Genomic DNA, 17,436 nt, shown 5'->3' with positions numbered 1-17,436 from the left:
CATCAGTTAAGGTTAGACGTGTTCCACAGAAAGCAGCATTTCTCTGAAGTACCAAGGAAAGGGTCAAGGAAATCTATAGTTTCAGTACGAACTCATGGCACCATTATTTACACTAGAGTTAACGTTGTGCAGGGTTTCGTATGAACGCTCACCTGTCTTTCCGTGAGGACACACGCAGATGAAGGATGCAACACGGTCTATGCATGTAGAGCCTTGGCTGCATGCAGCTGTTGCACAGTCATCAATATTTTCAGAGCAGTCAGGTCCACTCCAACCATTGACACATACACAGACGTAGCCGCCAGGCAGGTTGCTGCAGGTACCTCCGTTCTGACAGGTGTTCGGCTGCAGCCGGCACTCATCCACGTCCTCTGTGCAGTGCTGACCTGTGAGGGGGGAATTTAAAACGAACAGGTTAATCCTTTGCCTGCCACGTTATAACATGCTGAGCTTCTGACAGGGAACCAAAATACATAATTTTTCCTCATAGAGGGACTCAAATGTTGTAGTTTTGAATCATTAAAGCACCATCGGTGCTACACAACTCAGACAAGCCCTAGAAAGCTGCTGCCTGCATATTCACTTTGTAAACACAAGTGCTGTGGATGCCACGCAAAGGTGTTAGCAGAGTTAGCAGTCCTCAGAAGTGTGTAGAAAACAATCAAACATAGCCAAAATGTCAAAAAAAAAAGTTTTTAAACAGTTCAAACAATCTGCTAAGGATGGAGAGGTGACGTTCCAGACTTCAGGTCATCTTCAGCCACAGATAAGAGTGGCACATATGGAAAATGTTAGTCACACATAAATAACTGCACATGAAAGTGCCTTACCAGTCCACTCTGGAGGACACTGACAGTTGTAGGTATTGACCCCATCCATACAGGTTCCTCCATTGGCACACTGGTGATTGGGGCAGTCATCGATGTTGTTCTCACAGTTAGTGCCATTGAAACCTGACGTACATGAAATAAATACATTTGATTATTAGTGGTTTTAATGAAGTGTTGATTTGGGAAGACAGTGAAGCATAATGCTCTAGTATGCCGTCCTCTAACAAGGTCTGGTGCTATATAAACATCACGTGTGTGTATTTGTTGTATGTATCCGCTAACTGAAGCACTTTGACAGGGCAGCGTGTCAGATATGACAGAGCCAACAACATCAGACTATTTGCACACAAAACACCATAGTGTAACAATTCAGAAACACCAACCTACTTTCATTTATACATAAATAACAGCTGTGGTAGCACATTTTTTTTTAATGATTTTATTTCATGCTTCTTCTTTTTTTAAATTTCAGAAACTGAAATCCTACCGGGAAGGCAGTGGCATGAGTAGGTCATATCCAAGTTAAGCTGACAGGTGCCTCCGTTCAGGCACGGTGAAGGCGAGCAGGGGTAGTACGAGCTTTCACAATGTCGACCCGTATACCCAGGAGTGCATAAACACCTGCATCAAAGGCAGAGCAGATAACATGTTAACATCATTTTCACAAATTTAAGCAGAAATTAGATCGACATAATTTTGATCAGCGTTTCCTGTTGACTGTTGAGCATTTTTGAATTTGGTATCAAAAACTAGGCTCTTACTTGTAGGAGCCGTGGGTGTTGACACACCGGCCTGCGTTCTGGCACAGGGAAGGCGTGTCTTCACATTCATCTGTGTCATTGAGGCAGCTAGGACCTTTGTAACCAGGAGGACAGGAACACGTGTATTTGCCGCCGGAGAGAGCGCTGCACTTTCCATCGTTGGCACATGGACTAGAGAGACAGCTGTCCTTGTACTCACAGCGTGCTCCTGAAAGACGCAAGAGTGCACAAAGAGCGGAGATTTAGTGGTCACCGATCGAGAAACACCGCCTAAAAAGCAGAAGAAAAGCAGCGTGCAAACTTTCCACGTTCTATGTTTAGTAGAGCTGGGCGATAGAACGATAACGATATGTATTGCGAAATAACTTTTTCTCGATAGAAAGGTTAAACTATTGCGATAGGCCTCATCTCTCTTGTCCTCTTAAAAAAAGAAAAAGAAGAAGAACCGCCAATCTAAATTAACTAGCGCAGAGCCGAACCAATCACAGCCGCAGCGTCACATCACGTGACTTACGTACAGCACACCTGTGTATTTGTTTGGGAAGCAGCCAGCCGCCGTGCCACCCGCTTAATGGAGGAAATGAGTGTGCTGACTAGAGAAAAATCAACCGAGAGCGTGACCGAAGGTTACCGAAGAGAAAACAGATGATGGTTCCAATGCCTGAGAGATTGTCGAACGGAAGAGCCATAGAAGTTCCGTAGTGTGAAGGTATTTCGGCTATTTCAAGTCTGACAAAAAACAGAGTAGTGCACACTGTAAATTGTGCCGAAAGCAAGTCTGGAAATACAATAAAGCGGTGCATGCTCAATCTCTGACTGAAAGCGCTAATTCGTCTTTTGTAAGACTAAAGTAACTGTTAAAACTGTTTGAAAAGCTAAGCTATACAGCAAGGAGAGATTGAGAATTTCCTTTTAGTTCTCAGTTTATTTGATATTGACAAAAGTTAGTCAATTTTGTCTGTTCTTCTGTAAAACAAACTAAGATTTATTTTTAGAATTAATATTTTGTTTCTAAGTGGAATTGACAATTTAATAGCCTGTTTCATTTGTTCTATTTTGAAACCTAAAAACTTTAGCGGCTGCCTTTTGTGTAGTTTGCAATATTTGCCTTTATTTATCTGAAAAAGTCTCATGTTCCTTAAGTACATCTACCCTGTTGAACTTATTATGGGAAATAAATATTTAAATCAAAACAAGCTGCTGATTATTTCACATTTTACTTGTGAGCAACGGCACATTTAAATCTTACAAATATAGTTATTTGGCTTATATCGTGATATATATCGTTATTGCCTGAAATGAAAAAAACATATAGTGATATGAAAAAATCTTATATCGCCCAGGTCTAATGTTTAGTAACTAAGGTTCAGAATTTTATTGATATCGCTTCATTTCTTGAATATAAAAATAAATCACTGATAGATGATTTGGGGGTGTCGGGACTAACTTGCGTTGACATGTATTTTGGTTTGTACTTCTAGAGTCAAAAAAAAAGGAATTGAGAGTTAGATCTAATCATATATGTCACAGCAAAGTGTGACAGGTGGAATGTATAATAAAAAAAAATAATAACACATCTGTATTTGTGTGATATAATGAATATAATTAAGGAAGCTTTGACGTGGAAATGTGTAATAAATCTGTTGTTTTGCTTGAAACGAAGCATGATGTTGGATGTTCATGAATGCAGCATGGATGAACAACTAACATTTAGCTCTTTGGATCTCACTTCCTATTCAGCACAGCGGAGCTATGACACTCATGACTCTCAGAGGGTGGTGACGTGATTAGAGATTATTAATATCTTTCAAAGACCCAAAAGTTATAACTGGTTATAACAGTCATACGGGATGTTTAAAAAAATGCATCAGGCTCTTGAAAGAGCAGAGACGATCAAACGGGAGCTTACCTGCCCATCCTACCGGGCACTCACACTTGTACTCGTCGAGCGACAGCAGCGTACAGCGACCTTTGTTCTCACAGGGGTTGTGTGGGTAACACGTGGAGTTCTGGGTAGTTTGGCAGTGCGGTCCAGTAAAACCAAGAGGGCAGGAGCAGGTGGCACTACCCGGTACAGGCACACCAAGTGACATGGTCACAGTGCAATTCCCGCCATTCTGGCAGAAGCCGGGTTGACAGGGATCCCTGTGCTGGCAGTACTCCCCCAGAAAGCCGGGAGCACACCTGGACACACATCAAAACACAAATCAGTGATGGAAGAGGTTAAACGCTCAAAACTGAAAGCTTATCGGCCTTCAATACAGACAATACAACAAACAGATGAGCTTAACAAGAAGACAAATAAGCATGTGAACCTGACAGCGCAAACAAACAAAACAAAAGGGCGAGTTTCACTCAGGTGGATGTAATCCACCACATCAGACGACTACTACTGAGAGTACTGATAGAGCGCTGAGGGTAACAGCTGTATAGGAGTCATGTAGCACGCGCGCACGCGCACACGCACACGCACACACACACACATCAAAGAAACAAATAAACCAGCACAAGTAAACACTACTGTCTAATACACTGTCTTTCCATTTCTGTATAATGATCTACATAACAGCATGTGGGAAACCACATCCCTTAGTAGGAGTATTAGCAAAATGTGTGGCTGTACATAAAGAGAAAATAGCTTTTTAGATGCTTCAGACTTTTAACACTTAGCATGCACCGTGCATGTTTAATGCCTTTAACCCAGGAGACATGTAAAGCCATTTTGAATGGGGGTTTTTTGTGTCTTGACAGACTAACTCTAAGATAACTAAAGGAAGTGCTCTAGCCCCAGAGCTGTTTCCCCATAAACCCCACTCAGAAAAAAGGCAGAAGCTGGGTTTGGTCAAAGGGTTAAACTGGGGTCATTCATGACAAAGGAGAAGTTCAGAAGCAGAAGGATGTGAGGTGGAGTTATCTGGAAGTTGTTGACTGCAGCATGGCAGAAACTGAAAACAACAAGTGGAAAGCGCTAGCAATAACCTGGACAAAGGGCTAAACGATACATAACAGACAAACAAGCAACAGTATGGGCAAGAATGCTTGACTTATTTAAATTACCACCACATTTGGTCTGCAAAATGTGTGTGTGTGTGTTTTTTTCCGCTCTTCTTCACCACCCCTTTCTTTCGATTTCATGTTTTCTCCTTTTTTCAGTAAAGTGATTCAGCTGCATGCCGAGCAGCGAGGAGAAAAAATTACAGTATTACGCAATAAGTCAGCTAGGCATGTTATCAAAGACAATGTTCCCTTCGTCACTTTCTATTCCTCTGTTTTTTTCAGTCCCACCCACTTTCACTTAGCACTTCTCCATGTGTGACAGTACTTGATCATAAGTGTTATTCTGTTGCTGAGAAGAAGAAAAAAAGTCAGACAATTTCCTGTGTATGCTATTTTTCATGTCATCTTCTTGCGTGTGACAGACACACCACCTGGGGACTGAGGGGAACAGAGCAACCCGCTGCCTCTTACTGAGGCCTCTAATCCTGCCTCCCCAGAGGGGCTCAGGTAACACAAAAAGGACAGCAGAGATACACCACCGAGTATCCAACACCACACATGCAGAAACGTGTTACTAAAATTTTTTGTGTTTTTTTTTTAAAAAAGAAAGACTTAAACATCCTCGACAATTTCAACTTAAAGGATGATATATAAATGGAAGAACTACAGATTTGTGTTGTGACCCACATAAAGATCGGATGAGACAGTGTAGAGGGGAATTACTTGCACTTTAGTATCACAGTCTGGCTTATTTATTGCTGGCCGCTCCACCCCAAGGCAGCTTGAAGATATTAGGTTGTGAGAGCATGGGAAAACAGGAGAGTCATGAATCATGCCACATAAAGTCTCACAGATCAATCGCATCTGTGAAACTTCTGGCTGGTATAACATGTGAATCATCCAAAGATGACAAACAACATCTGAGAAAACGTTCCAACTCAAACACTAAACGGTTCACAAATGCAGTGCACAATAAGTGCGCTGTGTACACAGATTTTAAAAATATACTAAATTGAACATATCAAGCAAAACGCTCATATTTTTTTTAAACTGAACTAATCCCAAACTACACATAATATAAACACCTGAACTGTAAACCAGAATTATTAAAAACACATCAATGAGCCACATAGTGCTAATAATCACCCTGTACCTTCATTACAAAAATACCTTTGCACTCATGAGCCCAAAACATAAAACATTCACTTGATTTGAGACAAACTTTCAGTGGATTTGCTGAACAACAGCGCCAGAATAAAGCTGTAAGTATCATACGGTTATTACCGAAAGAGAGAGATGAACAAATTCCCCTTTTGTCTTTTGTTTGCACATACTCTGTTTTTTATGTTTTATTAATTGGGCAGATGAGATAATAGATTAGTGTACTAGTAGACAAATTAGGCATGGCCACCCTGTCCGTCTCTGCTGCAGTATCAGTGTGTTTGTACCGCGACCCCTACACGCTTCAAAACACATGCCTTCAAACAACACACACAAAAACACACAAACAAAGAGACGTCCCTCCCCGCGGCCTGCTCGCGATATCACAACAAGGCGGCCGTCCTGGGAATTAGGACTGCTCTTTCTTCTCCCAGACAACCTCTCCGCCCACCTCTCCCAAAGTAATGACACGGCCGTCTGCCCTCGGACATGCATCACGTTAGCGGGCTGTCACACAAAGAAAAGCGTGTCCAGATTAATGCCAGGTTTATGTTTCACTCTGAACTTTTTACACATCTTTACTGTTAAAACTTTGGGGTGATACGAGGTCCAGGGAAATCCAACACTTCTCCTTTAATGTAATCGTAGCCGAGTTTGAGCTTTATTTAAACAACTTTGTTAACCACGGGTTTGTTTTATACACTGATGGTGGAAACAGCTTATTTTAAAATTATGTGAATTTGCCAATAAAAATTGTACCACCATCTTTGGTGATGTGTCATCACTACATATGTGCCAAATATGAATATTTTTACTAAGTATGCAGATTAACATGCCAATCATGACTACTTCCTGACTTGTCATCATGGAGCTAATCAAAATGGTTTTAGATGGTTGAAAAAGCCAACTGATTGAAATGTGATACCACACACACAACCAATGATTAAACAATATTTCCTGTTTTTTTGCTTTTCTTTCATTTATCCAGAATCACACAGCTTCTATATTGAGATACCAAAGTTATCGAGTGCTATGTAATTCCCAGCCCTGCCAGGTTTAAAGCTCTGGCCAAAGGCTGGTCTACAACTTCCACTCCAAACTCAAACAGGGTAGTGTGTAGATGGCGTACAGGCTTAAATATGACATAATGCACCACACACTTCAGCATCATTGGTGGAGATTTCAAATGGCTCTTACTTCAGTACACAAGCAATATTTGTTTGAAAATTTTTTAACCCCCACCCAAGTGATTGGCCTTTTTTGTGAAAATTCCTAAACAGGGATGACGCATAGTGAGTTCTATTAAATTCAACTGGTGCTATCTAACCAGTGTTGATAAAACCAAATGCTATAGCGTCAGGAAATGTTACCCTGTCCTTCAGGTTTCACTGCCACATAGAGTGCTCATTATTAGCCCCTGGCTGTTTCACTTGAGCCTGAGGCAAACAGACAAGGCTGTGCATGATTCCCATTATTGACAGGGAGTGGTGCCTCGCTGAGAAAAAGATAACAACGCACTGACAAACGGGTCTGTCCCTAAAAACACAGACTGCAGTGTGAGCCTTTGACAAATTTCCATATGCACAACAGAACATAGTTAGGGATTAGGACACCTTTACTAACAACACAGCAGCAGCTCATTAATGGATTCTTTGTTTTGCTCCACGAGGCCTCCGTCCCTCCTGTTTTCTCCAGCTTTCCCCTACTGCTCCGAGTTTCCTGCAGCCCTTCTTTCCCTGTCTTTCTCACTCCTCCAGATCTCATTCTAACCCACTCTCGAGGTGTCAGGTTTCCACAGCTGGTTCACATTAGCACCCCCATCCTGTGCTCGCTCTCGCTCCCTCCACTCCTCTTCTTCGTATTCTTCCTCCTCCTCCTCTACCTCACGCTGACCTCCGTAGCCGTGAGGACTTCAGTGAGCAATGAAGGCTGGACTGTTTCTCACAAACTCACGTAATATCCCCCACCTCCTTCGCTCCTAATCCCTATGTCCTGAAATCGCCCACGCTCTAATTCTATTTTCTTTTGTGGTAATTCCCCTTCTCCTACCTCTCCACCTTCAAGTATACAACCCCACCACCTCCTCTTCTTCCAGACACTATTCTAGTCCCAGCTACACTTAATAACTCCATCATGGTCTCCCCCGCGGCCATCGCAGAGAAGCTGTGTGAGAGAGAAAAATGGAGCACATAAACCAGCTCACATTTCAATCCCTGGATCACTTCCTGCTTTGGCAGAGTATAGGTGGCCTATTCACTGCACTTTATTCGTGTGTGTGCACGCATGGATGTCACAAGTAAAGTACAGAACATGTTACTGATCTCGCTGCTGCTTCTGTGCAAAAATACCTCAGCTCACAAAAGAAGCTGTGCTGCAAGATTGCTGAGGGATTAAAAAAAGACAAGCTAGCTATGCAGACGCTTACAGAGGGTGTTTGTGGCACACAGATCAGACATTCAGACTAGAGCTGCAACTTTATCACAGTTTTGAAGGGAGGTGAATCCAAATGCTGAAACTACAGTCCAAGCTTCCCAGTGTATCTGATAACATTATCACAGTTTTCCTGTATCAACATGCATCACAATACAGTAAAAACTGAACTGATGAACTCTGCTGGTGATTAGAGCACAACAAATGGTTTTTATTTAAACTTTATTCACGACCTTGACGAAGGTTACAAGCCGAAACACATCGGTTAAACATTAGAGTTGTTCTATACGCTGCAAGCGCTGCTGGAGCTCTGTGTACCTTGGAAGTAGGTGAAGTTGTGCTGGAAGCCTCTACAGCTCTTCTACAGACCCAGCCAGGAGTATAATGAGTAGTATACTGAGTGAGCTTCCAGCACATATGCTAGAGGGGCCATTTGCCCTCTAACTGAATGATAATGAGTCTTGTTAGGACTTTGTTTCCACTGGCACTCTGCAAATGCAGTGTGTGGACAGGTCTTTCCAGCAGAAACCTCTGCACATAGCAGAGAGCTTGTTGTTGAAGGGGAAATTAAAATGTGCTTAAAGATAGATATTAAGGTTGAAATATGAGGGGAGTAGAAACCATGAATAGCTCCAAAATTGTCTTTGCCACACGGGCGGGGGTGGGGAGGGGGTGAGGCAGATGTAAAAGTTAAAAAGAGGAAGCAGGATTAAACGAAGAGGCTGCATCGAGGTGGAAGTAAAAGACACAAAGGTAATGAGAGAGCTAGAAGGAGAAGGAGGTCATGCAGATGGACCAAAAAAACATCGACGAGGACTGAGCAAAGGAGTGCGGTGCAGGGTGGAGTCATGTGGTAAAAAATCGCAGGCTGTGTTTAGAAACATGTCCAAAAAGGCTCATCTGAGCAGCCGCGGTACACAGAACAGGACTCCCTCTGTCTCTGAGTGCTCCATTTACCGATCTCTCTATGTTGTTCTGTCATTATCCTGATTCTGCGGTCGTTTAAAGTGTATTCTCCGCCAATAGCTCTGCTGGCCTGAAAAAGGTCCATATTTAGATCTACGCTGCACACAGTCCTTTTAGAAATGAGCAGGGGAAAAGTAACTTCAGGTTAAAGCTGAGGGAATGAGTCTGTGCGACCCTACTTAACACAAATGATTTCATGTTATTGTCATTTAATAATAAATAAAAACCAAACATTTACTCAAGTAAATGAAACCTCACCTAAAAAAAACATTAAAAAAAAACCCAAACTGGTTAAAAATATTTTATCACAATCCTGGTGATTTTCCTTTGGGGTAAGGCCAAACCTTTTTTTTTTGGGGGGGGGGGGGGGGGGGGGGTGTACGCAGGAAAAACCCAGTACATTTTCCAGATGAAGTCATCCCTTAATTGCTTCTCTAACACTGACAAAAGCACAGTATTTGTGATTTCTTAATTTCAGAAATCTGCTTCAAACTTCCCACTGGGACACAGGCCGGGAATAAAAAAAGTCAGAGGATTTCACTAACGTCTGTCAGTGATTTATGACCGCTGAACTAAAAGCAAAGTCAGACTGAATTTCACCGGATGATAACGGTTGCTTTTCTTTGTTGACTGCTGTTTGCTTCCGCAATAACCAAGTGAGGAAAGTCACGCTGGCTAAATCCTTTTCAACATATTGCGCGTATGGACAACGTGTAACCTTATGACGAAACTGAGGTAGTTTTGACCTCATGGTGTTGCACGAATGTGCGACAGAGGGCCACTTGTCACCCTACTGTATGTGGGTTTATGGTCTGGTTGCTACATTCCCCGCTGCTTTGTAAGTCTTCCTTTTTCTGAGTGAGAGGTTTGAACCTCCTTACGGTTTGCAAGCAGCAGCAGTTTATATTTTACACTGATCACACTGACTGCACACTTTCTTGATTTGATTTCGGCGTCCCAAATCATGGGACTATCAGCTTTTTAAAGCCCACATCATAATCTGATTATCTACTCCCCCCCCCACACACTTGCTCACACACCAGACGAAATAAAAGAAAATGTGATGACAGTGGTTCATAATAATAATAATGGATTGGATTTATATAGCGCTTTTCAAGGCTTTACAATGCCATTATTCATTCACTCTCACACACTGGTAAGCTACAGTTGTAGCAGACTGGGGCAGACTGACAGAAGCGAGGCTGCCATATCGTGCCATCGGCCCCTCTGGCCAACACCAGTAGGCGGTAGGATAAAGTGTCTTGCCCAAGGACACAACGACCAGGACAGAGAGCCCGGGAATCGAACCGGTGACCTTCCGGTTACAGATACACTTCCCAACCCCCTGAGCCACGGTCTCCCTACGATCTCATACTCTGTGATAAGTTAAAACAATGCTTTGTTGAAGCCGTGAAGCACGTCTTGTGACATTTTTGGGCCTCTAAGCACACACTCAAGGGCTGCGCTGAGCTTCATCTTGACTATCAAATATTAAATCTAAACTTCAGACCTTTCCATGGGTGCCAGCATGTGAACTTGCCCGGGGCTTAAGGTGCCCTGAGACACACAGACAGAGTACATGTACAAGCACACACACACACACAAAGAAACTCTTATCACTATGGCTCCAGTCTCAACCACATCTACAGTGTTGTTAGCTCGGCTGTGGGAAGGAGATAAGTCCTGGGAGAGCAAGAGTGGGAAATCACTGCTGTGGGTTCCAATCTCCAGCTTGAGGGTTTGTTGATTTTAGTTTGGATCATATGCCTAACGCAGTTAAAATCTGTGTGCGCCTGATCGAGGAGCGTGGTTTGGAGGAGTGTAAGGGTGAATCAGAAAGGACTGAGTGGTTTTAAAAGATTACTTCTTTTCCACATTTTCTCTTTGTCTGTATTTTCTGTGATATGTACTCACCCCCAAAAAAAGTTCATGTGAGGTAGCACACATTAATAAAGCTCTCCAAGCCCACAGACACAAATGCAGGAATTACTCAATAAAGCCAGTGGGTGAAGAGCTCAACAATAACGATCCTGGAAAATAGTCTAAAAAAAAATATTCAGCACTGATGCCATGGAAAGATTAAGAGGCCAAATGCCATCTAGTAAATCCCTGAAGTAGTGGTAGGGACTTGGGATAAATGAGTGACAGTTTGATGAAGGAGGCATAGCAAGAGGGAAATTACACTCCCCTCTTCACTCTTCCCTTCCCCCCCTCTCTCATCATTAGTAAGGAGTTGTGCTCCGAGGTACTACTCCTCAAATTACCTGAAAAGAGACATCCTCTTTTGTTTAGGCCCTCTCGCTTCCTCCGTCTGCCCTGCGGGCTAATTCTACCTGTCAGATCAAAAAGGCAGCAGGTCTACACAACACAGTAACGCTCCCCTCACCTTTAAGAAAAGGTTTGAAATGTAAAGGGGGAAGAAAAAAAAACACAGAGAGGAAAAAAAAGAGACTAAAAAGGAGGGAGAGTTCATCAGTTTGCAGCATGACCCAGCGGAAGACACGGATTGTGTTGCGGATGTAAAATACCATAATAATGATGATCTGTGTCGTCTCGATCTTGCTTGAACCTCTCAGGTAATAACTAGAGTGTGAGTCAGACGGCATGTGACCCTCATGACTCCGCTGAGGCCCACAAACATGACCAAGGTTTCTGTTCTGTTACCAAATATACTTTCAGGTAACATCCATTTACAAATGCCTATCCGGGCACACTGGATCACAAATCTGCACAGAGAATTACTCATGACTTTCACGCCCAAGCTGATGGCTTGTAGTGTCACCGGTTAGACAGCTTCTGTGCTTTTTTGCACCCTGCCCTACATGCCAGCCAACGGGCCTCTCCCATCCACTTTGATGGGTTACTCTCACAACCATGTGCACGTTGAAAACTCATGATCCAAAGAGAGAGGGGGTACAACAAAAAAAAAAATTAAATCCTAAGACTTTTCAGATGTTGCGTTCAACAACTACCATTATTTTAAACTGTATTTCCTATAGTACAGCAAAAAAAAACCTGTAGTTTTCTTTCTTTCTTTTATTTTTTCTCCACTTTTTTTTTCTTTAAAGAAAAAAATATTGGACAGAAGGAATTTCCATGACTGCAGCAGTTCTACACTTTCCAGAATTAAGAGGATGTGCAGGATCTCAGCAGAAATGAAGCAAGCTGAAAAAGTACTGCACGTGCAGAGAGGAAGTGTGGAGGTTCGAGTATTACCGTTTCACTCTGTCCACATTCACCCTTTCAAATAAGGTATAGGAAGACAGTGTTGGGGAGTAATGGAATACCGGCATTACGTATTTAAAATACAAAATATGAGTAACTGTATTCCGTTACAGTTACCGTTTAAATAGGTGATATTCAGAATATAGTTACTTTATTGAAATGAATGGATTACACGGTGGTCTTTTTCTGTTTCATATGTTAGGCTATGCTCTCTGTATTTTCGGTAATTCCACGCTGGTGGAAACCCAAACAAAACACACATCAAGAGGCCCATGTCACCCCTACTTGTGGCCCGCAAAATGACGCGAAGAAATATTTTTTAAAATTATCATTCAAAAACGTATTTAAGCCCAGTTGCAAGTAAGCTATTAAGACTTGACTGTACACTGTGTTCGTGTTTTCCGCCGAAACAATAAGTTCCGTTGGAGCAGCTTTTCAACGCCTCTCTCTGTCTCTCGCTAGCAGTGTTGACCCAGACAACAAAGTAAAGCTAGTTTTCGGCTACGAGCCCGACACGGAACCCGACGTATTAGCCAGAGGTCCCTTTACTACGGTTTGGAGCCGCGGACCCATTTTATATACGCGCGGAATAGTTTTCTATACAAGATCGCGGCAAAAAGTGCAGCTTTACCTAATGTCCACCTACTGTTACTCATTTTACATCAAGATTTTAAAATCTAGTTGGTATTGGTATGGCGAGTAACCTTCAGTAATAGTAATAAATCACAGAGCAATAGTACATTCGTGTAGTTGTAAAATGGAATACATTTTAAAAGTAACCTTCCTAACACGGAATGAAGTTTATAATTTCTCTCCTTCTGCAGTAAAAACGATTAATCATGAGACCCTTTCAGAAACAGTTGAGTGCTTCGTTTGCCCAGTTTAACCAGAAGGGTTTTTCAAAGTTTCGTGTTATACCAAAGTACGTCTACAAGCCAGTCTCCCGTAACAACCTCTGGACATGTATTCAGAGAAGTATTTTTAAGCCATAGTGTATGGGAAATAAATAAATAAATAACATGATGAAAACCACCAAGGACTTGCACATAATGTGTGCACAACGTTATAATCATGATGTAGGAAATGTAGAGTTGGTTTGCGATATGGATACAGTGAGGGAAATAAAACTATAACACATAATTACCTACATCTTTACTACAACAATGAACAGATATGGCTGCTCCTACAATATTGAAACTCTTTTGAACCTCTACTGTATGCATGCAAAGACAGGACTGAGTCATTTGTATCAGGATTCTGCTGATAATTGGCTCTTTGGGAGCAAGTGCAGGCCAAATGTCCTCTTTGCCTTTAAGGAACTCACCCACAGATTTCTATTCAGGATTGTTTGAGTGTTTCTCTCTTGTAATGTCTCTATATGTACTACCACAGCAGTAATGAAGTTATGACAATTAAAGACAGGTTCACAGCTACCCTTCATGTCTCTTCTGTAGAAACTAACCAGATAAGAAATTTTACAATATCACAGCTAACACAGAGCATGAACTTAAAAGAACAGCTGAAAGGAAATGATCAAGTTTTTCATGAGCCACACACTCACACATCCATCCATTACTCGTCCATGCTGCTTGTGAAACTACGGGAAATGCATATTCCAAAAATGTTTTCATGCAGTGAAGAAACAAAAACAAATATTTCAAGTCCTTCAGCAGCACCCAGCATGAGTCTGTCATATTAATTATCTGTTGACCTCGGTCATGATCCATGTGACATAATTAAGCAGGTCCAAGCTAAATAGCCAGAGTGACTGTTTACTTACAACCAGCTGCCTTTAATACACCGAGGAGACTAATAGGGACATAATTAGATTTTTTGCACAATGAGCCTTTTGACTGACAATACAACACAGTTGCGACCAGAAAGCCTGGACAGAGGAAAGTGTGTGCCTTTATGTGCACATAAGTGTGCGTGTTGTTCATGTTTGGCTTCAGACAGCAGAAAAACTGTCTGACTACCTAATCAGTAGGCCTGTTCTCTGTCAGCTGACTTTCTAAACTGAGAGACTTCTCTCTTTGTCTCTACAGGGCAATGTTCCTCTCTACAGTTTAATCTTATTGTCAGGATCACTCAACTCAGAGGAAAGAATACCAACTCTGTGGTCAGGAAAGGAGAAACTTAGCTGAGCTGAGGAAGAATGGTGAATAAAGTTGTAGAAGAAACGTAAAAATGCAAATATTATAACCTGCAACCACAGTTAAATAGCAGTAAAGTAATAAACAGTATCATAAAAATAAAACCTAAAAGGATGTGGTCAAGCCTTAAAAGGCTGCAAATGATTTAAGATACACATGCCAATGAAAAGCAGCAGAAAGGTCAAATTAAATGAAGCCGTATTACCCTCTGTGCATATTAATGACAGTTCTGAAGTTGGTTGGTTTTGTTTTCTAAGCCTAGTTTGTAAAAATCCACTGACCACCACAATCTAGATGTTCTTCCTCCATCTGAGAAATATCTGTCAAACTAAAAACAGCCTGTCTTTAGATGTTAGATAATATTTCGATGTAGCAATATCTCCTCACATCCCCTCTGCATGTGTCTCTTTTCTCATTAACACAAAGCACTAACAAACTAGTGTACACAGAGATTGGCACCTGTGCAATAATGTGTATCTGTCCTTGAAGCAGACAGGAAAAAAAGGTCAAACACATTAAGGAATGTTGCTTTTGTTGTCGTCCCTTCTTGCACAAGTAGCAGTGTTTAAATTCCACAAACTCTGGGAACAGACGCACAGCAGGATTCTCATCACATTTAATGAAATATGATCAGCTTCAAGAACCAGCAATGGTGCATGTGTGTTTGGAATTTGGCTTGGGAGTGGCAATGCAATTAAAAAGACTACACAGTCTTAATTACAAACTACCCTATGCTGTCAGAAAGTGGAAGGCTTAGCTCAAGCGGCCCACTGGACTCCTTTACATTGTGGGCCTTTCTCTGGTGTGATTACACCACGGCTACGAGGAGACTCATTCACAGGTCGTTTCAAGCCTCAGTTTAATTTTTTGTCCTCGTTATTCTCCTGTAATAAAAATGTTACCAACCTTGACATCCCACTCAAATCAAAAAACAAAAAAAAAGAAAGGTGCGCAGTAAAATGTGTTGGCAGAGCCTGGAGCGATCAATTCTACAGAAACACAAGAGAGAGTAACAAAACCCCTGAAATGTCCCAGAAATAAAATCTTGGAGGTGGAAATGTGTGTGTTGGTATTGTTCCCAGTACTTTGTCAGACAGAGCGGTCTTTTATTCCCCCAGTCGTGTCTGAGCAAAACCTCATGGTCCCATGAATAGGCTGGGGTTGATCTAAAACCCCCTTTTTTCCTGGCTTTCACATCCAACAGTCCCCCCTTATGAGGCATGTCAACTGCTGTGCTCACGCTTTTTGTTGAGTGTTGTTAAAGTGTGTGCAGCATGACTTAAACTAAAGGTGTAGCTGTGTTTGGTTGCAGGCCCGGCCAGTGGATCTTACCTGCAGTACTCAGTGCCATTGCTGAATTTCAGGCATGTAGCGTTGTTTACACAAGGTGCCTTATCATCCACACACTGCAGGGCTGCAAGAGACAAGAGCAAAGTTTTAAGACCAGAAAGGCACTTCATATACACAACACTTTCTAAATAAATGCCAATGCTAAGCCAGACCATCCACTTATAAACCAATCTGTGTTGTCATCTATCATGCATGTGCAACATCTTCATATTATAAGAGTAAAGAGTAGTAACAGTTTTCTCAGTGAAATGCGAACTTTTGTATAGGCTGAAAATAAATGTTCTAAAATCTTGCCAGGTAAAGGAGAAACATGTTTAATCCTCAGTTTTCCCACAAACCGGTACTGGTAGTCTAGGTCCGGTACCGGTCCGTGAGTCTGTGTGTCTTATTTTGAAAGAAATATTTACACGTTAGCATCCAGAGAGCATTAAGGGGCAGAAAGGAGGATGTTACTCTCAATGTTGTTGGCGCATTTCAGGAGGACGCAGTGAATAAGGGTACACAATTTCACAGTGAATTCGCATTTATTATTATATTTACAAAATACCACAGTTTTTGTCTTGGTCGTATCATTTTATTTTGTTGTATTTATCTGCGACACCTTAAAGGCTGGTCCGTGTAAATATTGCCTGACATTAAACCGAGGCACAAAAAAGGTTGGGGACCGCCGCTCCAGGCAGCATATGCACTCATAACTCTCCTCTGAGTCATTGATGAGAGAGTCAGAAATACTTTGTATGTGAGGGGATGGGGGTGACCGAGGAATAACCGGTTTGCAAAACAATGTGACTGGTTTTTTTGGACCATGGGAGGTCCAAATTCCAATTCCAATTAAATGAAGCAAGGATCAACATAGAGGTTCCATTCAAAGAATTCAAATTGACTAATTTCACAGTGAAAACATTAAAGTGTTATCCTGCTTATGTTATCATTTTGTTTGAGAAGGCTGCTGCTGTGAAATCCCTTTTGTACCTTGGCCTAACATTAAACCTTTATACAAACATAATTTAACTGTAACATTGGCATGCTACTCAGTAAGCACCCTAACATTTCAGTTTTTATCTTGACAACACAATATAATGTTACCGTTCTAAATAAATGACCTGCCACCATGGCAGCATTTTGGGGTTTTTTTGTTTTGTTTTGTTTTTAATGACTTAATGTCTCTTTTTTTGAGGAAGGAATCGCTCAAAAACATGACTGGGCGTTGGCAGGACTCACTGAGGTCGTCCCAGCGCCACCTCTTACCATAACCACCCACATCTAATGGTTGAGGCAAACCCACTCTGTCAAGGAGTGTCCACTCCCCTTCTATGGGGGTATTTTTAAGGAGCTGACCCAGATGTACTCTAAAAGTGTCAAGAGTTTTCCATTAATACCATAACTATCACAACTTTGAGAAAAACAAGTTAACAATTAGCTGTACTGCTATAACTCTGTCAAATGTGTTGGTACAATGATTGGATTGCTGTACATAATTTCATTCATGACTTCCTGTTTATGACTGTGTCTAAATACAGAAATAAATAAATGACATGAAAGCGAAAAATATTTTCGTGCACA

General features: G+C 41.7%; 1 protein-coding gene across 2 annotated transcripts in view; it reads right to left on the bottom strand.

Moving 5' to 3' along the window:
• Window positions 1-17,436, bottom strand: part of notch2 (notch receptor 2) — a 42,155-nt gene that overhangs the window by 14,690 nt on the left and 10,029 nt on the right. For both annotated transcript variants that reach the window (XM_085150484.1, XM_085150486.1), the window contains exons 2-7: window positions 15,856-15,937; window positions 3,501-3,775; window positions 1,592-1,799; window positions 1,318-1,451; window positions 831-953; window positions 153-386 (exon numbers count right to left, since the gene is read on the bottom strand). In XM_085150484.1, the coding sequence (XP_085006610.1) occupies window positions 153-386; window positions 831-953; window positions 1,318-1,451; window positions 1,592-1,799; window positions 3,501-3,775; window positions 15,856-15,937 (1,056 nt within the window). The remainder of the gene's footprint in view (window positions 1-152; window positions 387-830; window positions 954-1,317; window positions 1,452-1,591; window positions 1,800-3,500; window positions 3,776-15,855; window positions 15,938-17,436) is intronic.

Source organism: Neolamprologus multifasciatus, chromosome 23, assembly GCF_963576455.1.
Source record: "Neolamprologus multifasciatus chromosome 23, fNeoMul1.2, whole genome shotgun sequence".
NCBI lineage: Eukaryota > Metazoa > Chordata > Actinopteri > Cichliformes > Cichlidae > Neolamprologus > Neolamprologus multifasciatus.
The sequence above is the reverse complement of the archived record's forward strand: the minus strand, read 5'-3'. Positions and strand labels throughout refer to the sequence as shown.